We start from the raw sequence: 23649 nt of genomic DNA on the forward strand, positions 1-23649 counted from the left end.
CCTTCCCCGGTGTCACTGGCAAGTGAAAGCAACACTGGGGGGCTGGGATGTCGCACAGGCTCTGTCCCACAGCTCCCCAGGCTCCAGGTGCTATGTGTTCAGGGAGCAGGCAAGACACGGAGCTTTGGTTGAGCATCTACAGTGTGCCAGGGACCCACCGTGTGCTGAGCACCTGCCATGTACCAGGCACCTGCCATGTGCTGAACAACTAGCATGTGTTAAACACCTACTATGTGCCAGGACCCTCACCTGTGTTATAAACCTGACTACAGTAGAGCATATAGTGGGGAGAGAAGGCCAGGGCTCCTCGGTAACCCCCTCACCTCCCCGAACTCCCACTCCTTAAACAGCAGATGGAGAAAAGCAAAGGCATGGAACACATGGCTCACAGGGCCACTGTGAGCATGAAATAAAGCACGTAAGCCAGGAGTGGTGGCGCACGGTGGTGGCCTCAGCACTCGGGAGGCAGAGGCAAGAGGGAGGCTGTAAATTCAAGGCCAGCCTGGGCTACATAGTGAGTTCCAGACCATGATCTCAAAAAACAAACAAACAAACAAACAAAAAAACCCAAAAAAAAAAACCAACCAACCAACCAACAAACAAACAAAAAACCCTGAAAAGGAAAAGACAGGGAGAGAGAGAGGAGAAAGGGAGAGGGGAGCCTGTCCCCTGTCTGCATGCAGCAAGCGCTAACTCATTGAACTCTACAGTCACTGGTAGTTCTGTCTTCAGGCCTCCTCCCAGCAGCTCACAGGACGGGACTACGAGGCCGCAGAGATCTGGGCCACCACTCCTTAGCTGTGTGACTTGGACAGGTCACCTTCCCTCTCTGAGTCCCACACCATTGATTGTCCTGAAGGCTGGATGATACTCAAAATCCTGCTCAGTGCACACAGTAAGAACTCAATAAATGACGGCAGTGAAAATCAGTGATGGACTATGGACACAGGGACAGGGAAGGAATGAATTCACAATGGAGGAGGCGCTGACGGCGACCCCTCCCTCTCCCCTCCTCCCACCCCGCCCCAACTCAGGGTCTCCCACCCAGGGAAAGGGCAGATTGCTTGAGGTCCTGGTATCGCACACACCCATCCATGCCTGCCCTCCCCTGACTCCCTTCAGGCAGCACCCAGCCACGCTCACCACCACCCCCAGCCCCGGTTTTCCTAGCCCAGTGACCGACCACAGCCTCTCCTTCACCCCTCTGCATCTGCGCAGGGGACTAGGGAAGAGAGGGAATCGGAGACTTGATTCTGCCTTCTGTCCTTATCACCATCCTCCCTGGCATCGGGCATAGTGTCCTTGGGCACGGTGAAGGGATACCAGTCCTGGGGAAGGCCACTCCCACCCCACCCCCCAAAAAAGCTTGTGAGGGCCAGAAGTGGCAGGGTGGAGGTGAAGAGCAGGCAGTGAGTCTGAACTAGTGGGATCTCTGGATAATGTGACCAGAAGCAAGACAGAGCTGCCAGGCACGAAGAGTTTATAGGTGAGGGTGAGGGTTCCTCTGCTCCACTTTCCTGGGACCCTCTCAGGATCCCTGCCCCATCCTGGGATGGCCACAGGCTCAGTGGCGGGCGGTGGGGGGGGGGGTGGCAGTTTACCACAGCTGCTGGTACCCAGCCCATGGAGATGGATACTTTTAGGCTAATAAAACGTGGAAGCCTTCCCATCGGCATAGTGAGTGAGCATTCTCATGTACACACACACTCATGTTTGTATTGAACAAAGATGAGGGACAGGTCCTAGGTCAACCCCTGCTGGCAATCTAGGAAACCCCTGGGACAGGTCCTAGGTCAACCCCTACTGGCACTCTAGGATACCCCTGCTCTTCGGAATCAGCTCTGCCAGGAGGGAGTCTAAGGTAAAATCATCTGACAAGTGGCCGCAGAGTACTGTTTGTTTGCCTATTTATTTGGAGACGGGGGTCACATGTACCCCAGGCTAGCCTGGAACTTTCTACGCAGCGGAGAGTGACCTTGAACTTTTGATCTTCCTGCCTTACCTCCCAAGTTCTGGGGTTAGAGGCCTCCCCCACCATACCTGGTCTATGCACTGCTGGGGACAGAACCCAGGGATTCGTGTGTTCTGGGCAAGCACTCTACCAACTGAGCCATATCCCCAACCCTGGGCCATTTCTTTCTCTACAAATGCTGGTGGGGTGCCTTACATCACAAACAGCAGGCTACAGTCCAGGCCAAGCCCTAGCCTCATGGCAGAGGCACAGGTGGGCATGTGGGCAGCCCTGAGGAGGAGTTGCCAGTGTGTCCACTAGACTCCCTTCACCCCTAGCTACAGCCCTGTGTCAAACACTGCCATGCATGCTCAGTTCTACCATGTCCCTTTCCTCCTGCCATAGAACCATGACAGTGCCCACTATGTGCTGAACACCTACTGTGTGTCTAGGGCCTCACTGGCCTCTTTGGGCCAGATTCACATAACAACCCTACTAAAGGACCACTGTTACCCCATTTTATACATGGGGAAACTAAGGCTCCACTAAGTTGGTAAATGGTAAAATAAGGACTCAGACATAATCTGGTTGCAAGCTGCCACTCCCACCCATGGTATGGCCTTCTTCTCAGACACTTAAAGCTTGGGTCATGGGCTGGACTGACCTCTCAGCTCTCAAAATCATCAAGGGTACTTAGAACATGAAGTGGTTCGAATCCTAATTCCACCGTTGATTCTCTGTATGATGATGGGCAGGGTCCTTAACCTCTCAGTGCCTTGGTTTTCTGTTCTGTAAAGTGGGCCTATAATAGTACCTATTTTGTTGGAATACTGAGTGACCTTCTTAGAAGAGCACCCAGTGTAGGAGTTATTGACATGGTTTTAATAAAAATAAATGATTGCCCCTGATTCTTGGATGGCCCAAGCATTGGGTCCTACAGGGCATAAGAGTCAGTGCCACAACTCAGATCCTGGCTCTGGCCTCCCTGCCCAGAGCAAATTCCCAGGTGAACCTAGTGAACAAAAATTCCTAAGACCCACCCAGCTCAGACCCCAAGAAGAAAGAAGAGACTGTGGTAGACAGCAAGGAACAACATGGGCTAAGTCCCTAGACCCTCTCCAGCCCCCTGCGCTCCCTCCTTTGGGACTATCACTCACCTTCCCTACCCCATCTCAACTGTGGGAGACCACACAGATCTCTAGGTACACCCTATCGCCACCACCACCCAAAAGTCCCCTGGGCACCCATGAGCCTATGTCAGAGCAGGCAGGGACTGCAAGGGACATCCAGCACTCAGGAGCTCCGCCTCCATGCCACCCTTCTGCAGAAACAGACAGGTCAGAACCCCATTCAGGTTCTGCATGTGCTCAGCCAAAAGGCACCGGGGGAGCCCAAATGCCCACACTCAGACCTGGAAGCAGATCTCCATGAATGACCATCTTAATCTCAGGGTGCACCCAGGAAGCCTGCCCTAGGAAGGAGGCAATGCTTGGCTTCCATGCAGCAGAGAGAGAAACATGGCACAGGGAAATTGGGGGGTGGGGGGTGGGATGGGGCAGCTCTTGCTATGCCTGAGGAGAACAGGAACAGAGACTCCCAGCCAGCTTTGTGGTGAATCCCAGCTAGGAAAAAAAAAGTTGTTGTATGTGGATTTGGAGAGACTGAAGACAGGTCCAGGGGCAGGCTTTGGGGGTCTTGTAGACAGCAGCCTTGCCACTTCTATTCATACTCTATGAGCAGGTATCAACCCTTAAAAGGGGCTGTAAACCCATGCATTCTTTGACCGGGGTACCCTCCAACCCAAGCCCACCCCACGGCAAAACTGCCCAGGCCACACATGCATCACAGGCCAAGAGCAAGAGAGAAGGCTGTGGGACCCAGCTGGCTGTGGGACCCAGCTGGGACGAGGCAAAGAGCTGGGGACCAGACATAGCAGAAAGGAGAACCCAGGAGATGGCAGCAAGAAAGTTCTTCTCAGGCCCCTGTAGCCCAGCTCAGAAGCTGCTCAAGCCCGCTGCCATCACCAAATCAGAAAGGCCAGAAGCAGACAGTCACAGGGAACGGCAGGTGGGTGTCCAGCATCTTCCTATTTTATCTGCCCAGTCCTCCAAACAGCACTGGTCCCCTTTACAAATGGAGAAACTGAGGCTGGGAGTATGATCTTCCCTGTGCCACAGAAGGGCAAAGAGCTGGAAGAGAGCTCACACTTCTATTCCAAAGGCAGAGCCTTTGCAGGCCCTTCTTCTCCACAGGCAGTGAGCAGGTGGGGGAGGGGCTACAGAGGCAGACATCCCCACATTTCCTGGCCTGGCCACCGGAGGCCACGCCCAACTTCCAACCGCCTCAGAACATGAAGGCTGGAGCCTTACTTATTCCCCTCAACAGGAATCTGGGTACAGAGCGGTGTTAAGGAGCCCTTACGGGGTCAGCAGTGGGGCTGGGCACTGAAGAGGCACTCAGGCTATTGAGGAATGGAGCCAGGAAATTGGCATGTGGGCCCACGTGCCTGACTCCTCCTGCATCACCACACGTCACAGCCCAGGAGTTTCTCAGCTCTAATCTGTCGCCCCTGCCAGCCCTCCTGAGTGTCTGGCAGAACAGAGAAGACTCGCCCGTGGAGGTTCTGCTTAGATCTGGGGCTCCTGAGCCAACACCTCTCCTCTGCTACCATCCCTTTGCATCCATGCCATCCCAGGATGGAGCTGTTCCAAGAGAGCTCTGCCTCCCCATCCCATCCTCAGAGCCGAGCTCCTGGGTAAGAGGGGAAGGTCCCTGTCTACCCATTAACTTCTGTCACTGTTCTCAAGGGCAGGAACTGGGTCTCATTCTCAGGTCCAGAGACAGTGTGGGACTAGCCAGGGTCACACTGCAAGGCGGAAGGCAGGAAGGCCTTCAGCCCCTCCCCCTCTCTCCATGCCTATGACCATTACAGCAGAGTGAATTGGGCTGTGACTCGGTGTGAACACAGGTAGGTGAGAGGGTAGGTCTTCAGCAGCTTCTAGAAGTCGTCAGATGCAGGTCTTGGCAACCCTGTGGATCTAGTCTGTGAGTGTGAGTGTGTGTGAGTGTGAGTGTGTGTGAGTGTGAGTGTGTGTGAGTGTGTGTGAGTGTGCATGTGTATGTGGGAGTGTGTGTGTGTGTGTGCCCCTCTGACTCCTTTCATCCCCTTCCGGGGCAAGTCAGGCCCCCATTTCACAGATGAGCAAACTAAGATAAGACTTGTGACCACTCTGAAATGGATCTAATGTACAGTGGCTTCCTTTCGATGGCAGAAAACCCGCCTGCGGCCTCTCTTCCACCACCCCCTCCCAGTCCCTCGGGGCCACCTCTTGCAAGGAGTCTCCGCAGAATTCAGCAAGACTACAAGCAAGGGGACCAGCCTCTCCTACACACACGTAGAGCAGGCCTAGCTCAGAACACCCCCAGCACCTCCGCCCTCAGACTAGGGATCCTGGAAGAGGAAGCCCTACCCCCTCACGCCGGGAACTCCCTTTCCTCAGACTAGAAAACCAGAGTGGGACACCCACCTCTTGCCTGGGCTCTCTGTGCACATGGCCCCCTCCTTGAGTGCAGGAGGGGGCCATGTGCACATGCCACACCCAGTTCCCTCTTCTCTCGGCCTCCCTACTGGCATACCTCCAGGCAGGACCAGTACCAGTCAGGCCACCCTCCTTGCCAGGCCCCATCCATGAATCCCACCTCTGTTGAGTACCACAGACCCCCCTTTCTCCTCCCCAAACAAATGGGGTCTTGAGCAAGACATTGGGACACTGCACACAAGGCCTGATCTATTCCCTGACTGGCATGCCTGCCAGTGGTGTGGGCAGCCAAGCCAGGGAGCCATCTGTCTGCTTCCCCACCCCTTGTCCAGGCTCTAAAATGGGGCTGGGCACTCAACAACCCATACTAGCGGCACTAAACCCACAGCCCATGGCCCGGGTGACCAGGCTAGTCTTCTCCACAGCCTGGGTGACCAGAAGGGACGTTTCCATGCCCAGGTGACAAGGCTAGACCTCTTCACAGCCCGGGTGACCAGGCTAGACCTTTCCATGCCCAGGTGACCAGGAAAGACCTCTCCACAGCCTGGGTGACCAGGCTAGACCTTTCTATGGCCCAGATGACCAGGAATGACCTCTCCCATATCTGGATTGTTCTCTTCTTTTCCTATAGGAAGCTCTGAGCTTTGCTCAACTCCCTCCATGCCCTAGTAAAGAACTGCTCAGATCTCGATGCTCTCAGATGCTTCCCTATGCTGTTTGGACTGCATTAGCCATGGGAGGAACTCAGGCAGGAAAGTCTCTGGCATGCAGTAGGAGTTCAATTAAACCAGCCTCCTGCCCGGTGGTGGCGCACACCTTTAATCCTAGCACTGGGGAGGCAGAGGCAGGTGGAGCTCTGTGAGTTTGAGGCCAGCCTGGTCTATAGAGCCAGTTCCAGGATAGCCAAGGCTACACAGAGAAACTCTGTCTCAATAATAATAATAATAATAATAATAATAATAATAATAATAATAAAACAAGCTTTGAAATTCTCTCATTCTCTCACCTTCTCCCCATCCTGAGATAACGAGGCACAACCAAACCCAAGCTGGTAGGGTGGAGTGTGGCCTGTCCCATACACTTAAAATGTCCCTTTTCAGAAACCAACACCTCGGGCTGGAGGGATAGTTCAGTTGGTAACATGCTTGCTGCATGAGGACCTGAGTTCAATGCTCAGAACCCTCATAAAAAGCCCTGCATGGCATCTCTGACTTAGGATTTCAGGGCTGGGAAAGGGGAGACAGGCAGGTCTCTGGGGCTCCTTTCTGATCAACCTAGCCAAATTGGTGAACTCCAGGTAAAAGTGAGAGAACCCATCTAAAAAGCAATGTAGAGGCACCTGAGAAATAACACATGATATTGACTTCGGGCATCCACATGAGTGTTCTCTCTCTCTCTCTCTCTCTCTCTCTCTCTCTCTCTCTCTCTGTCTCTCACTTGTACACACACACACACACACACACACACACACACACACACACACACACACACACACACACACGAACTCATGCATGCACAAGAAATCAAATTTTCAGTCCTCAGACTATTGGATGGGTAGCTCACAGATATGATTTTTTCCACTCTGGGGAGGTGGGGGAGTGGTCTCAAAGCTAAACTTGTACATCAAAGTCAAAAGTTGCTGTACCCTGAGACAGGATCCCCATTTTACAATCACATAAACTGAGGGCACAGAATGATTCCATATGCCTAAGGTCACCCAGCTAATGAACTGCTGACTTGATTGCTTTTGACAGTTCCGATTGCTAACACAAACTCTTTCTCTTGTCTTAAGCCTCCCTCACCCAAGAGCTTTCTATGATCTTGCCCCTGGAGCCGGGGTCAAATCCTAACCCTCCAACCTGGGACACACAGGCTCCCAGCAAGACTCTGCAGTGCAGTAGACAAAAGCCCCGGATCTAGAGTCCATCAGCCCAGGGCTCAAACGCAGGGCCTGTCACCAATTGCCCAGGCCCAGCTAGCCTCACTCTTCCCCTGTGTGAAATGGGATTACAAAGACTGACCTGCTGGGTTGACGTCAAGCTCACCCTCCCTCAGGCTCATCACATAGTTAATAAAGTTCTGTGTGCCAGGCCCCATGCAGGCCCTGGGACAGAACAATGACGACATAGAGGCTTGCTCTGAGGAGCTCCTACACCACAGCGTTAGGAGAGCAGAGAGTAAACAGACAAATAAAAAGGCATCAGTGGGGGCTGGAGAGATGGCTCAGTAGTTAAAAGCACTGGCTGCTCTTCCAGAGGACCTGGGTTCAATTCCCAGCACCCACATGGCAGTTCACAACTGTCTGTAACTCCAGTTCCAGGGGATCTGACGCCCTAATGCAGACATACATGCAGGCAAAACACCAGTGCACATAAAATAAGAATAAATAAGTCATTTTAAAAAAAAGATATCAAAGCCAAGTAGCAGACACTTGTGTTCCCAGGACTCAGGAGATGATGGCAGGGGGATCTGGAGCTCAAGGTCACCCTCACCTTCATGGTGAGCCTGGGCTACATGAGACCCTACTTCAAATAGTGTCTTAGGATAGAAAGATAACTCACAGGGAGACATTTGCCTCCAAGCAGAAAGACCTAAATTCGATCCCCAGGACATACATTCAAAAAAAAAAAAAAATCCAGATATGGTAATTGATTGCTGTTAGAGACAGGAGGGTACCTGGACCTCACGGGCCAGCCAGTTTAGCCTACATGATGAGTTCTAGGCCTGTGAGAGACTCTATCTTGCAAGGAAGAGGAAGGGATGGAAGGAGGGAGGGAGGGAGAAGGAAAATTGAACAGTGTCTGAGAAATGACATCCTCTGTTGATAAATGATATCCTCTGTTGTCTACACACATCCACACACCAGAACACACATGTGTACACACACACACAAACACACACAAACACAAACACACACTTAAAAAGTAAATAAAAGGGCCTGGAGAGATGGCTCAGCAGTTATGAGTACCAGTTGCTCTTCCAGAGGATCAGAGATCAATTCTCAGCACCACCAGTTATAGATGGTGGCTCACAACCATCTATAATTCCAATTCCAGGTGATCCAGCACCCTCTTCTGGCCTCCTCAGGCATGTGGTGCACATACATACATGCAGGCAAAACACCGATACCCATAAAATGACTATTTTAAAAAGTAAACAAAGCACTGTTGGTTGTGTTCAAAGCCATAAGGAGAGAGAGTGAAGAGGTTTAGAGAGGGTTATAGGGAGAGCTTTTCCAAAGAAGTGACAGCTGGAATAGCCATCCATGAAGCAGAAGGAACAGAAGGAACAGCCATTACAACGTCCAGGGAGTGAGCTGAGACTCAGAACCCAGAGACATACCTGGGGACAGCAGGTACTCAACACCCGGGGCAGTGTCCTGACAATTAGAGATGTCTTCCTCGTACCATAGTGCATTCAAAGTTCTCCTCACTGCACTATTTTAACTCCCATTTTACAGGCATTGCAGCTCCCAAGATTCCACAGAGAGGGACCACCTAAGCCTGGCCATCCCCAGCTCTGGGCTCCTGCCAGCTCCCCTGCCCACCTCACATCTGCTTAACCCTGTCCAAGTCTGGCATTGTGGCCAAGTAAAGTCTGGGGATCCTCAGTCCATCTTAACACCACTTGAGGTCATCCAGCCTTCTGCCCCCTCCCCAGGCCAACCTGAAATGCAAAGAAGGCAGGGAGAGTGGGAGGGTCGGGGGCGAGGGACTCTCCACTGTCATGATGGAGCTGGACACACCTCACCGTTCTAGACCAGAACCTGAACCAAGATCCCTGTCACCTGAAGACAGTCATCTCGGGCTGTGACTCAAGCATCTCCAGAGTACCCTTTCCTTACCCCTCAGTCCCTTGCCTGAATGTCCCTGGGTTGCTATAAAAGTAGAAAGGATAAACATTCCCTAAGTCAAGTGGGGTGACAGTGCCCCAGGCCAGGGCTGGTTTAGAAGGCTAAGAACACAGAACTCCAAGAAGGAAGGCAGAAAACAGGGATTTGGGCAATAGCTGTGGGCAGGACCCCTTGGTAAGAGGGCACCCAAAGCAAACAGGAGAAGTCCCAGTCAGGGAGCCTACAAGGACATGGAGTTCCATGCTGATTGGCCACCAAGAGACCCTGCTCCCATTCCTAGAGAATTAGGAAAAAGGATACAAGGAGGCAGATCTCTGGGGAGAAGACCACTGGCCTCCCATGAACAGCAGAAAATCACATTGAAGTCGCCTTTAAGAGGATAGTAATGGTGTCACCTGCTGTGAGTCAGCTATGACCCAGAAACATGCTAGGTATGCTAGGTATCCACACTGTGTCCCCAACACAGCCATCCTGTGAGACAGACACCTCTTTCCCACTGTACAGCAGGGGAAACAGAGGCACAGGGTCACAGGACTCAAACCCAGAAGTGCAACATTCTTCTCAACTACTTCCTATTATCATGCCGAGGAAATGTTGCTTTCAGGGAATTCCTGGGGAGTGGGAGAGACAGAGTCATGTCCCTCAGGGAAGGAGGGGGCCTGAAAGCTGGGTGTTCAGCAACCAGGGGCCCGGGTCTCTTGGGTGACCTCAGTCAATGAACTTCCTCAACTAGGACCTCAATGCCAGATGCCCAGAGCACTGCACTGGGTTGTCGGGTCTCCAGCATGTACAGGAACAAGAAACGAACATGTGTCTAGATGGGGACCTGGAAGAGCAAAGGCCCTGAGGAGAGAGAGCTAAGAGAGTCCCAGGCAGGCTGTGGTCCCCTCAAAACACAAAAGAAAGCTTTGAAAGGAAAGTAACAGGGACAGGAAGCTCAGGCCTACCCACGGGAAAGCACCCCCCCCCAACACCCACTTCAGCCCGTAACAGCAACGGTGAGTTCCCTGAAGCCCCCTCCCTGCTAATCCTCCAACACGCCTTTCTGCAGAAGCCCCTTCTGGGACCTACACATCTCAGCAGCCTTGGTCCTCCACGTGGAGACCACCACACCTTAGAGACAGCATCTCTCTCTGCTTAGCAACCACCAACACTTTGAGCCCAGCCAACCAGCCTCTTTCCTGTCTCCTCCTCTCTCCATGGAGACCACAATGCCACAGCAACTGCCATCACTCAGTGCCCGCCCGCTTGCCTGGACAACAGCTCCCTCCACGTGGCCACCACCAACACAGCCTTGCTGACAGTGACAGTCTCTCCTCTCCAGGGCAGCCACCAACCATAGCTCGGCTGGAACAGTGCCGGCTGCCTGCCTGCCTGCCTGCCTGCGGCCTCCTGGTACCAGACTGTTCTCCCCTGCTACCTCTAAAATTCAATGACAGACCCCACACACATACAGACAGCATCTTCTGTCCTCAGCTCTCACCTAGACCCTCCATCAGCCTGTTCCTTGGTGAAAAACCCCCAGTGGAGGGAAAAGAGGCCATGTTCTCCCAGACTTTCCCAGAGGCTGCTCCCCTCCCCAGACTCCCAGCAAATGCAGACATGCCCTGCACAGGCCAGGGAGCGTCAGCCTCTAAGCTAGACAAAAGGGCTGGAAGTGGGGGTTCCTTTTCACTCACAGTGAAGGACTATCCCAGCCCCCAACAGTCTGCCACTTTGCCAGCAGCCTCTGAGGCCTTGGGGAAAGGGAGCCAGGAAGAGACAAGGTTGGGGTGCCCATGGCTGGAGGCAGGGCATGGAACAGGCAGCAAGGGACTGAAGCTGGGCTACATCACAGGTTTGCAAGGCCAGGTCATGTGAGCTGTGCTCACCAACAGCCACACACTCACAGTCATAAGGACCCTGTCCTTACCAGATGTCTGCTGCTGGCAAAGGGGGGCCCCTGCAGCCAGTGAGGCTTTGTCCCTGACCCGGGTCTCAAGGAGGTCCCCCAGGCAGCCCCAGCGGCAGCGATGGCAATAGGGTCTTGGGTCCTGGCCCAGTGCAGCAGGCAGCGGCAGCTCCTCAGTCCTCTGCTCTGCCAGGAGGCGAGGGGGAGAGAGGGAGGGAGGGAAAGAGGAAGAGAGGGAGGGGACAGCAGGAGCAGGGAGGAGGGAAAATCCTGAAGTCTTGAAGGGTACACTCACTTCTTTCTTAGGTTTCCCATGGCAACAGCATATACCACAAATGATATCAGTGTGAGAGAGAAGAGGCCGAGGGAAGGGAGGGTGGAGGGAGAGGAGAGAGACGGAGACAGATCTAGAGACAGAGATGGAGGAAGGTGGCAACTGAGACATGGGAAGAGACGGAGATGAGGGGAGACATGGAGAGAGACAGGGAGAGAAAGAGACTGAGGAAGACGGAGAGAGGGGAGAGAGAGAGATGGAGAGCTATGGGAAGAGATGGAGTGATGTGGTAAGATGAAGAGAGAGGCCAGAGAGATGAGATGAGCGATGGATGGAGAGAGAGAATGATGAAGAGGGGGAGACAGAGACATACGGGAGGAGATGGGAAGAGACAGAGATAGAGGGATGGGGAGGGACATGGAGAGACATGGAGAGAGACTGTGAGAGATGGCGGGGAAGAGAGGAAAGGGGGAGAGAGTATGGATGAGACATGGGGGCGTGAGAGATGGATCAATATGGCAAACTGGTTAGAGACAGAAGTAGATGCCTGCAGGGAAGAGCCTCCAGACACAGAAGGCAGACTGGGGACTCTCCAAGGTATACCATGGGGCTCAGGGGCACAGCGAGAGGCCAGGGGCCACCAGACATCTTTGAAGCCCAGGGCCAGAGGAGTGATCAACAGATGGATGGATCCTCTGTGAACAGAGGGACTCCCAACTATGCCGCTGGATTCCTGACCCTCCAATGGGCATCCTAGTCTGAAGGGACCTCTCAAGTCACCTCATTCACGGTCAGGGCCACATATTGTGCATACTCTCCTAATGCCCAGGGCCCACACATACAGCCTTCACCTCCTCTCAGTGCCCACCTTCTAAATTGCCAGCTTATCAACTGGAGCCACACCCTGGGCACTGCCAGTAAGGAAGAGACCCCTGACCCCGAATGCCCTCTCTCATTCAGAACTCCACGCGGCTGGCACACACCCTTTGTCCAGTCCTGCCCTACCAGCCTCCAACCATGGTTTACAAACCTGTCTGCCCTCCACCTGCATAGACACACTTGGGACAGGGATGGTAGAGGCCAAGCCCTGCCTCTGAATGTATACACACGTGCTGTGCACACACACACACACACACACACACACACACACACACACACACACGCCCCTCGCCTGTCTGGTCCTACATCCTCCATCAGCCCAGATGGCACTCCCATACCTCCCCCGCAGGCAGGGGCTCACACCTCACCCCCTCACCAGTGCCATTCACAAACATATGTAGACCCACCCAGCACTGGCAGCCAGCACCCTCAGAACACAAACACTGAGGGCCTGCCTGCCTGGGTTCCCTCATCCCCACCAGCGGCAGGAAGGGTGAGCAAGAGTCAGGGCTTACAGAATGGCTCTCAGCCCCAGCAGAGACCCTTGGCCAGCAGGCCTGCAACCATCCCATGGGGCACACTCTAGACACACACCCACACAGTGCACCCAGACAGAACCAACATGCTCACAGAGCCTAGACAGGGGCAGGGGAAGGGGGGGCTACACAGGCACACATCCCAACACACAGCCCCACAGCTGTGTCAACACGCCTGGGAATACTGCAGAGACACATATCAGCACACCCACGACACACACTAGCCCCCCACTGTGGACTGCTCGCACATTCAGACTTGCCAAAGGCCTCCAGACAAACACGCCCCCGTGCACAGGACACCTTACAGAGTTTCACACGCCAACACATACATGTCCGCAAGCCTGCCTACACAGGGAACCCCTCCCAGGCACCGGGACCCATGCACACCTGCCACACAACCCTAGGACACTCGACCATGCCTGCACCCCTCTGCAACTCTCCCAGGGGCTGTGCATTGGATCCTAGTCTGACTGGGACACGCTCCTGCCCCATCACCTTGTGGGCCTCGCTATGATCCTACCCCCACCCCACCACCTCCACCCCCACCCCCACCCGCCCCCGCCGGCTGCTCTCCATCCTGCGCACCGAGCCGAGCCCAGAGCCCGTGAAATTGGCTGCGAGAGCGTCAGCGGCTGCGGCTGCAAATTCTAAGCACAGGGAAGTAAGGCGGAAAGCGGCGGCCGAGCTGGGGGCGGGTGACGCCGGGCGGGGACGAGAAGCCGCAGGATGAGGCTGGGGCGGCGGCGACCCGCGGGGCCAGCCCCGGCCCACCGGATACAGGCCTCCTCAGGGACGCCTTCCTGACTCTGCACCCTCCTTCGTGCCCGCTCCGGTGCGCAGCCGCAGGCCCAGCGCCGTGCAGGAACTGGTGCTCTGTCCAAGGTGCTGGGGCCGTTCCTCTCCAGCTCCTTGCCTCTGAGGCCTAGCTTTACCAGCAGTGCCACCTGGAATCCGGGACCACAGACTGCCCCCTCTTGATCATCTGTGCGACAGGAATGCTACCAAGGGGCATCTGGGGACTGTGTAAGGGGCTCTCAGAATCCATTGCAGAACAGCAGCCAAAGCACGCTAAAGATTGCCCATCCATATCCACCTGCGTCACCCGTGGCAGGGCTCCTCGGGAGGGAGGACCGGGATGGCCTTGCTGCCTCCTCATAGTCTGGGAAGAGTCCCAGAAAGCCAAAGGAACATGTTACAGGCCCCCTCCCCTTCACTATCACCCAACCACAAACATGAATGAATTGATCATCAAGGAATGCATGGAAGCAGGGTTCCTGAACCCTCCCACCACCCTATGTGAATTGAAGTCATACCATGCAAGACTTTAAAACCTGCATTTTAACAAGCTCCTGAGCTCTGCATGCACCCTTTCTCAGCCCAGCACTCATGGGCCTGTGTGGCGGGTCCTCAAACCACAAGTCTAGACTTGCCTTCTCAAAAATGCACTCCAGCCTCCCCTACCTCCATGGCCCTCTCTCCACCTGGCCAGGGCCCACACGTGCTCTCTCCACCTGGCCAGGGCCCCACTCCCACCACCAGCGAGGCTGGCAGCCAAAATCCTCGAGCCAAAACTAAACAAGCAAAAGATTCTCTCATGCCTCTCTGGCACAGAGCAGGTGCCGGCTCAAGGGAGTTCTACATTGCCCAGAACAGAAGGCAACCCAGCCTCCCCCAGCCAGCCTGGGGCTGCACGGCACCTGCCCATCCTGATCAGAACACTCACTAATGAGGACCGGCTGTCCAAGCAAGACCTACTATGTGCTGGAGGCTTAGATCTCATCTCCAGAGGCACTTGTCTGAGCCCTGGGGCCTGCCGTTCTCCCTGGGTGCACAGTGTACATATGTGTGCCCAACCTAAATGAGAACCATATCAACCATAGTCGGAGAGATGAAAGGAATGTGTTTGATGAGAACCTATGGAGTTCAGCAGGCAGTGGGAAAGACAGACCAGAAATGGCTCGGCAAGCAGGCAGATCTGTGAAAGCCCTCCCAGGTTACAAAAAGGGCAGGGAGAATAGGCAAGCAGGCCTCACATCTGTCTCTCCAAGACCCCAGGAGGACTGTAGTGGGAGAGAAATTGAGTCAAGTCTGAGTCTCAGAGCTGGCTCGGAACAGACAGACCAACAACCCTTGGGAGTCACTTCCCACAATCCCTAGAGAGAGGAGATGACAGAAAGGCTGTGTCTTGCCCTGGGGGAGGGAGCTAGAATGTAACTCCCAGACCCTCCCCACTTCCTGAACTGGTTCAATTCCCTAGAGCACACATGCATACACACACACACACACACACACACACACACACACACACACACACAGCCAAGTACCCACTAACACAATGTGGAGGCACTGTGGAACGCCTTCAGGAATGTCCCAGGCCTGGGGTGGAGACAGAGAGAAGAATGTTGGGAGAGTGAGACCTGGTAGCTGGCCCCACTGTCTCTTCCTGAGCCTTCTATCCCTACAGCCATCACACAAGGACCCTGCCACCTACTACCTCCCATATAGCCGGGTCCCTGTCCCCATTTACAACTGGGTGACACGAGGCCCAGAGAGGGCCCTAGTAATAGGACATCCCAGATGAAAGGACCCAGGCTCACTTGGCAAAGAAGTTTAACAAATAAATGGGAGCTGGTTTCAGAGTCTCCCTGTGAAGTTCCAGCCCCGATTGCACTGCTCTGTGGCCCTGGGCTGGTCTGCAACCTCTGTGTCTTGTCTGTGAAATGAAGAATTAATAGTTGCTCTTAGTACACAAGGATTCTGTGGGATTAAGCAGGAGCCAAGGGCAAGTTATAGACTGTATCCCAATCCTGGCCCTAGGCAGGGGCCGGAGGGACCTTCCCTGATACACGTCTCCAAATCACCACTCTGATGGTCACTGCTTTCTGAAGCCAACCCCTTCCTCTGGCCTGCCCAGGCGGCTCTCCGGTCCTCAGGGCCCCTCGAGGGCTCCCTGAGAACTGTGTGCCAGGCTGGGCTAAAGGGAAGGGAGCTCTATTATCCCAAGTCCACAGGCACGATCCCCAGTAACAATGTCAGAGCCTCTGCCCGGGGTGTTCATTGAGCCAGGAGAAGGTTAATTTGATCAGGGATCGGCTGGGACAGCTGGAGGCAGATGACTGCGTTAGCCTTCTGGACTGTTCTCACCCGAGCAGCCTGATGGGTACGGAGTGAGCGGTAAACTTAGAAGCAGGGGACTTGGGTAGTGCAGCGCAGGGGGTATGGAGAGGTTGGGGGCAGGGAAGGACCTGGACTCTGGAGTCTTAGCAGGGGCAGGGGACGTGCAGGGTCTGACTTCACTTGTCAGATCTTAAGGTAAGCTGTCACTCCTGCCTACTTACAGAGCCTGCGTCACACACAGCCAGGAATGGCGCGGTGGCCCTAACACTCCAGTCTGCTTCCAGAACAGTGCTGGGGCAACAAGAGGGCCACATGGAGGAGAAAGCATGGGGATATCAGAGACCCTGGACCCTCCCCGCCCCCGGAGAGGGATTGGCAGCCGGGTGTGCCTGTCTCTATCCAAATCTGTGGAAGCCGCAGACAGCCTCTGCTGTAGCCAGTGACATTTCAACCCACCTGCCACCCTGACTCACCTCACCCCTTGTGGCACAAAGGTCCCCTTCCCTGCTGATCTGATGCAGCCACCCTGCAGAGGAAAGAATTTATTGACCTCAGTTTGCCTGAGCACAGCCTTGCAACCAGCAGCCAGTCAACCTACCTACATGACAGGGGCAGGCGTGACAACCCCAGGAAAGAAGAGAAACAATTTCTTTGCAAAGTTTGACTTAACCAAAACAGCAGGGGGTGCCGGAGGAAGGAGGGCTGGTCTAGGGGATGGAAGACAGAGCTGGCGTGGGCTGAGCTCCACCCCATGTACCAGGCATCAGAAGGCCCACTGTCGTTCCTGGGACCTCATCCTTCACCTCTGGCCCCCTCCACAAGTGACAGGTGAAAGGCCTGACAGGGAAGAGAGGAGAGAATGCCCAAATCACAAAACTCAAAAATTGGCAAATTGCGATTAGAACCCAAGGCTCCAGGCTCCCTCAACATATGCCCATGCAGTCACATGAACATTCACAAACATGGGTGCCCAAGGTTTGTGAGCGGCTGGGACAAGGCCAACACGGACCCAAGAGGCTCAAAGGCTAGGAGGTGCCGAGTGGCGGAGGATGAGATGCCTTCTTCCTGGGGAGCAAGAGTCTTAAGAAAAGAAGGACCACCAGAAAATGGGGGGGCTCCTTGGGAGAGACTGCTTCTTCTGAGGCTTCATCCCTGCCTTTCTTCTCCCTTTTCCCAGGAGACAGGACCACACTCAGCCCCACACATGCACAGTGATATCACATGCCCAGGCCCATGAGGGTAGCCCTCACACTGTTGTTCCAGTGACGTCACCAATAGCCTGAAGCTGATGTCACAGCCCAAGATTCTCACTGACATCACACACACTTCTCTCTCCCCCAATATCTCCCTACTCTTCTTTTCCTGCCCAAGGGCTGTTGGCCCAGAGGTCCCGCTGTCCACCATGTATAGCAGTAGGGCCCATAGGTGGCTGAGACAGTGTGTGTTTACCCAGTGTGCGTTCAACCACATACCAGACATGTTCACAGGCATGTGCAAGCCCACATGCCCTGCTGTTGATCTAGACATGACATGTCCCACAGGTGTCCACAGGCTACAGAAACAGTGGGAGCCAAGCAACCACACACAGACACAAGCAAACACGCCCAGCCCCCCCCCCCCCCCCCCCCCCCCGTGATGCAGCTCCTGGGGTTGAGATGCTCCTCCTCCGTCACTGAAGCCAATGGCCAGAGCGGCAGCAGCCTCCACTACATTCCTCCAGGTACCGCCAGCAGCTGCCCCTTCCCTCAGCTTCTCCCACAGCCTGGCCTGCTGACAGTGACATCTGCAGCCGGACACAGGAGCACACATGAACACACACATGCACCAGCACACACACACACACACACACACACACACACACCCCAGTCCAACACCTGTATCTCTCAACAAGGGACCAGTGCCTCTGCAGACGCTGCTAGGCAGGAAGAGTCCGGAGCCCTGGGGAAGTGCCCTTAAGTACCACGTACCTCCAAAGCTGACTGAGATTCCCAGCAATGTCCCTGGCTCATTCTCCTTGGTCATGCCTGACACACCGAGGCCTGGCAGCCTACATCCTCCACACAATCTCCCCAAGTGCGTGCGCAGATTCACACACACGGAGACATACATACAGACAGACAGACACACACACACACACACACACACACACACACACACACACACATCCCAGCTCTCTCCCCTCCAAACATTCTGAGGAAGCCCTACTGGGCCACAGATTTTGTGTGTGTGTGTGTGTGTGTGTGTGTGTGTGTGTCAGCGGGGGTCTATTCTGAGTCAATACACACCCCTTCACACGTGCATATAACACCCCACCAGCCAACACACCCACCCCTCTGCCCCTCCTAGCCAGTTGCGGTCTGAACATACATACATACACACACACACACACACAAACACACGCGAACACACACACACTGCCCGGCAGTGGCGGGGCCCAGTCAAAGCTGCAGTATGTCGGTTTATGCTGATGAATCCGTGCTTGTCCCACACCAGCCCTGCCCAGGGAAAAAAATCCATCCCCTGCAAGGGTCCCCACGTACCCTAACTCTGGATCACCTACTGGATCACAGTGCCCCTGAGGAGAAGGGGGACAAGCCGCACCCCGGTCCCCTCCCCTCGAGCCAGCCACCTAGCCACCCCGTCAAACCCCTCCCCCTTACCAGTGAGAAGATGAATTCCTTGACCCGCCAGGACTCAGTGAAGCGGGGGGGGGGGGTCGGAGGGGGGGTCGGAGCCTCTGATTTGCCAAAATGGGTGCCAGAGAGGTGCGATGTGACACTGGCTAGCAAAACCGTCCTCCGCCAAGCTTCTGCACCACAACCCCGAAAATGCTCACCTCGACGCTCGTCCTCCCTGCCCTCCCACCACGCCTCCGCCCAGCCTCACCCCCACCACCTCGCGCAGGGTGGTCCCCTGAGGGTCTCACGGGGACTCCCAGGTCTGGAGGAACCCGGAGTGGCTCTCCCTGGCTCATCCTCCCCTCCCGGGTCCCTTTTCCAAGCCCCACCCCCGCTGGCGGTCAGGGCACCCTCCGTTCAGCTCGGATTCCCGGGGTCTCCGCCAGCCAGCCGCGGGCAGCTCTCGGATCCGGAGGAATTCACTCACCTCCAGTCCCGGCTGGAATCCGAGCAGGATGCCACCGCCTCCGGGGCAGCGGCTGCTGCGGGGCCTGCGCCGGAGAGCGAGCGTGAGCGCGGGTGCGAGTGTGCGCAGCGGCCGGCCGTGGGTCTGTGCGTGTCGTGTGTCTGTGGCGTGGCCCGGGCGTGTGTGTCTGTGAGCGTGCGTGTGCGCGCAGACACTGCCACCCCCGCCTCCCGCCGCGCAGGGCTGCCGCCCGCAGAGGGCCCGGGCGCCGGGCGGGGTGCCTCAGGGGCCGGCGATCACTGTGTCTGTCGGTCGGTCCGGCCCTCCGGCACCCTTCCCAGGCCTCTCCGCTGCAGACCCTCCCGCCCCTCGGCCGCCTGCTTCCACGGCCACAAGCGCGCTCCCAGACACACGCCACGGGGCGGGGGCCGCGCTGGGCTCCAGCCTGCTGCAGCTGTGGCGCCCTGTGAGGCGGCGGCACCGCGGACCGCCGAGCCCCGGGCACCCGCCGAGCGCGCCCCCCCCCCGGCCCCGCCCCGCCTCGGGCACCTGGCACCCGGCTGTGTCTCGGTCTACCCCACCACCGCCTCCGCCAGTTCATTCAACAGCTGGAGGCAAAGTTGCCCCGGGTGCAGCGCCCGTTAGAGGACAACCCCATGCCCGACCCTCTTCCCCCAGGTGCACCCCTTTCTGCCTGTGCCCTGACCTGGGGTCTCGTGCGTAACCGCTGGCGAGCCCTGCGGCGGGGCTGCCGCGTTCCCATTTTGCAGGCGGGACAGACGAGTGCTTGCTCCAAGGTAACACAGCGAGTTCACTGTCTCCAGTTCTCCCTGCCTCCAACCAGGGCACTTGACTGTCTCTCTCTGCCTTAACCTATCCCCGGGAGAATACTAGGATCTGTGGCAACCCAAAGAAACTTCCTAAGGCCTTCCTGGCCCCGGCACAAGCTGCACTTCCTACACACACACACACACACATACACACACACACACACACACACACACACACACACACACACACACAACCTGCGCCACCTGTAAGGGGGTCTCCCTGCACGGTAGCGGTAGGGAGAGGCTCTGCGCCCAGAGCTGGGGACAGGAGCAGCCGGTGGGGAGTCTGGGCTGGTGTCAGGAACCTCCACCAGCCGCTGTGACTGGCAAACCCAGACAGTTGAGCTCTGTCGCCGCTGCCAGGCTTTGTGCTTCGCAATCACTTTTACGGCCGCATTCCCAGTGCCTGTCCTCAGGTGGTGCCCAGCAGCTCAGCCTGGCTGCTGGAACTCCTAACAAGGTCATCTCATGCAGGCCTGGGCTGGATGAATGGGAACTGATGGATAGGAGCTGCTCAGCTGAAGGAAGTGGAGAAGGGTGTTCCAGGCTGCGGGAACAGCTCGTGGAAAGGAATCCTGGAGTATTCAGTTCAGAGACCCACGGAGTTGGGTATTACTAGAGCAGGAAGAACTGCTGCTGTTCAAAAACACCTCCCTCTTGTCATCTGAGGACAGGAAAGAGGCTCAGGATAGGACCAGAAGGGTAGACAAGCGCTGAGATGCAAGCCACGTCTTGTGTCATGGTACAGAGAGACTGTTGGATGTCTCACCTCTGGCCCCAAAACCTGTATCTTTTTGTCTGGCAGGCACACTCCTACCTACCTATCCTCGGGTCCCTCTTTGCAGACCCAAGGAAGCCATTATGCTGCCTCCGCCCTCTAACCTAATCCCCTTCCCCGAAGAGAGATTGGAAGAGCTCAGGGTTCCGCACCCGGGGCTGGGCGCCGGGTGGGGACCGCTCCCCAACTCCAGGCCCACTTCTGGCAGAGACAGCTGCCCCTGCGCCCTCTGGCGGATCTGATGCGCAATTGCAGAGTACGCCCTCTGGCTCGGGTGTGCTGAGGTGGGCACTGGGAGCCGCCTACCAAGCAATGACCTCAGGGAGCACCAGGCACCGAAGGGCAAAGTAACATTTCTGGTTCCATCTGTATGAGTTCCCCAGAGTGAGAGCTACCCCACCCCAGCCTCAGTTGGCTCCTGTAGGAAATGGGTAAGTCCTGGCCAGTCCTGATTTGGACACTCCCTTCTTTCCTGAGGCCTGCAGAGCCAGCTAGACTCACTCAGTGGTGGTTTTGAGCTTTCGTCATTCCCATACTCCCCCTCCCTTGAAGACTGCCCCCCCTCCCCGTAGAGCACAGGAACTATTACCAGTTTCCCTCTCTGAGCTCAGTTGTTGCACTACACAGTGAGCCTGGACTAGGGGTCATTGTGGACCACACCATCTGGATCCTTGACTGGGCTTTCTCTACATTAGCACTGTCCACTGTACCTTTCTGCCATGGTAGAAATGATTTAAGTAGCCGCTAACCTCATGTGGCCATTGTGTGGTTAAAACCATGGCTTCTACAATGGCAGAATTCACTTAGCTTTTTTAATTTTGATTGATCTAGGCTTAAACGGCCACGTGTGGCTTGTGGCTACCACGTTAGTGAAGATTTGGGTACACAGTAACCTCCTGATCTAAAGGGGGGGAAGCCTAGAGAGAGAGCTCAGTGTGTGTGTGTGTGTGTGTGTGTGTGTGTGTGTGTGTGTGTGTGCACCAGGATCCCAAACACGAGGTCATGGGGGTGGGGTGAGGCAAAGGTGGGCATTAGCATGTTCCAGGTCTAGACCAGGCCTTTCCATTCTTCACCCAGTCTCCTATAACAGCCCCCTCTACTGCTCTCGTCTGTTTAAACCCTCCAGAGGTGGCCCAGAGCCCAGGCAGGCATGCAGCTGTGTTCTCACCTCGCCAGGTGATTGGCACCAGCTGCCTAGGTGCTCACTCTGTATGAAGTTTCTGGATCAGCTGAAGATGTCTACCTCAGGTGTGGCTGCTGAGGCATCCTCTGGATCTTCTAGGGAATGAAATCCAGGCTCCCCACTTTGCTGTCTGGGCAGGCTAGTTTTATGACAACGACACCAGGCAGAGCTATCTGAAAGGAGGGGACCTCAATTGAGAAAATGCCTCCATAAGACCCCTACATATTCCTAGTGATTGATGGGGGAAGACCCAGCCCATTGTGGGTGGGGCCACCACTGGGCTGGTCATCCTGGGTTCTAGAAAGCAGGCTGAGCAAGACATGTTGAGCAAGTCGGTAAGCAGCACCCTCCATGGCCTCTGCTTCAGCTCCTGCCTCCAGGCTCCTGCCCTGGGTGAGTTCCTGCCCTCACTGCTTTTGTTGAGGAGGGGTTATACGGAAATATGAGTCAAATAATAAACCCTTTCCTCCTCAACTTTCTTTTGGTCATGGTGTTTCACCACAGCAATAGAAACCCCAGCTAAGATGTCCTCGTAGGTCCTGGCAGCTGGCATCCCCTCAACACCTCTCCCAGAACCAGCACAAAGTCAGCCCTTCCCAGAGAATGCCATGAATCTCTCAGCCCAGACTTTGTCCTTCGCCTGAACGAACTCCCCCACCCAAAGTCTCCCTGCCTGCCTCCTGCCAGTCCATCTAGCACAGGGCACCATTCAAGGCCCACCTCCCCCCATGAACCCTGACAACCTCTACTGAGCTGGTTCTGTTACTTCTTCCTTCTTCTGTTTCCAGAACATTCTGGAGCTGGTAGTGACAGCACCCATCTCGTCACGCTGTCTGTCACTCCTGTCTTGTCCACTGCTGAGGCCTTCCCTGTCCGATCGTTCTTGTCTGTGGCCCTTCCCCAATTCACGCCTCCCTTGAACACCTCTCTCCAAGAGCCCAGCACTCTTTCCCGATGTCAGTGTAATTAACAGGCTATCAACATGGCCATTAAGGGCTTATCTTTTAGGCAACCAGCCTCTTGTCCTCTTCCCATAACACCCCAGTTCCTTGTCTCCCCTCCCCCCCAGCCAGGGGCAGTCTTAATGGGATATGAATCAAGGTGCCCCTCCCCCAAACTGAGCTAACAGCCCACGGGTGGAGTGATATGTGGGCAGAAGGAACAGCTGTATGGGAACCATTCCAGAATCCCAGTGTCCAAGATAACACAGTGGGCACTTCCAGCTGCCTAGATCCCTGTCTTACATCCCAGACCTCCACCCACCTTGGGCTCTTCTTATGATGCTGAACAGAGGTCCCCACAGCCCACCAGCAAAGTGCCCTCCATTACTGAATTGACCAAATGTGCCTCACATTCTACTGACCTCACTAACTTGGCCATATCATGAGGACATCCCGCCCAACCAAGGTCTTCTTTGGGGGCTTGGAAAACAGTGGGAAGGGAATCATGGGAGTGCCGCCTACCACGCACGCTTAGCTGCATAGCGAGATGCGCCCTGCAGACATACATGAAGTCTCTTTCAATTGATTTTCATGCCATTTTGAGTTGGTGCTAAGAAATTAGGTTAAGCGATTCTCAAATCACAGATACATGCACACGGGGTAGAAGGTGTCACACTCCTGTTGGGCCTCCGGCCCTGGGGCAGAACTTGACTCGCTTGACTCTCGCTGGAGAGGAACCCATAAGGAGAGGCAGAGTGTAAGTTTAGGAGAATACCCCATCCTGTGAGCAACA

At 55.4% G+C, this 23649-nt stretch overlaps 1 protein-coding gene across 1 annotated transcript in view; it reads right to left on the reverse strand.

Annotated features, from left to right (window-relative positions):
• LOC118596711 (serine/arginine repetitive matrix protein 2-like) overlaps positions 1 to 22735 on the reverse strand; it is a 37574-nt gene extending 14839 nt beyond the window's left edge. The window contains exons 1-5 of the mRNA XM_036207591.1: positions 22682 to 22735; positions 20885 to 21034; positions 20159 to 20277; positions 19146 to 19696; positions 18701 to 18849 (exon numbers count right to left, since the gene is read on the reverse strand). Of these exons, the coding sequence (XP_036063484.1) occupies positions 18701 to 18849; positions 19146 to 19696; positions 20159 to 20277; positions 20885 to 21034; positions 22682 to 22735 (1023 nt within the window). The remainder of the gene's footprint in view (positions 1 to 18700; positions 18850 to 19145; positions 19697 to 20158; positions 20278 to 20884; positions 21035 to 22681) is intronic.
• Between the last annotated feature and the right edge of the window lie 914 nt (positions 22736 to 23649).

The sequence above is a fragment of the Onychomys torridus genome, chromosome 16 (genome assembly GCF_903995425.1).
Source record: "Onychomys torridus chromosome 16, mOncTor1.1, whole genome shotgun sequence".
Classification (NCBI taxonomy): domain Eukaryota; kingdom Metazoa; phylum Chordata; class Mammalia; order Rodentia; family Cricetidae; genus Onychomys; species Onychomys torridus.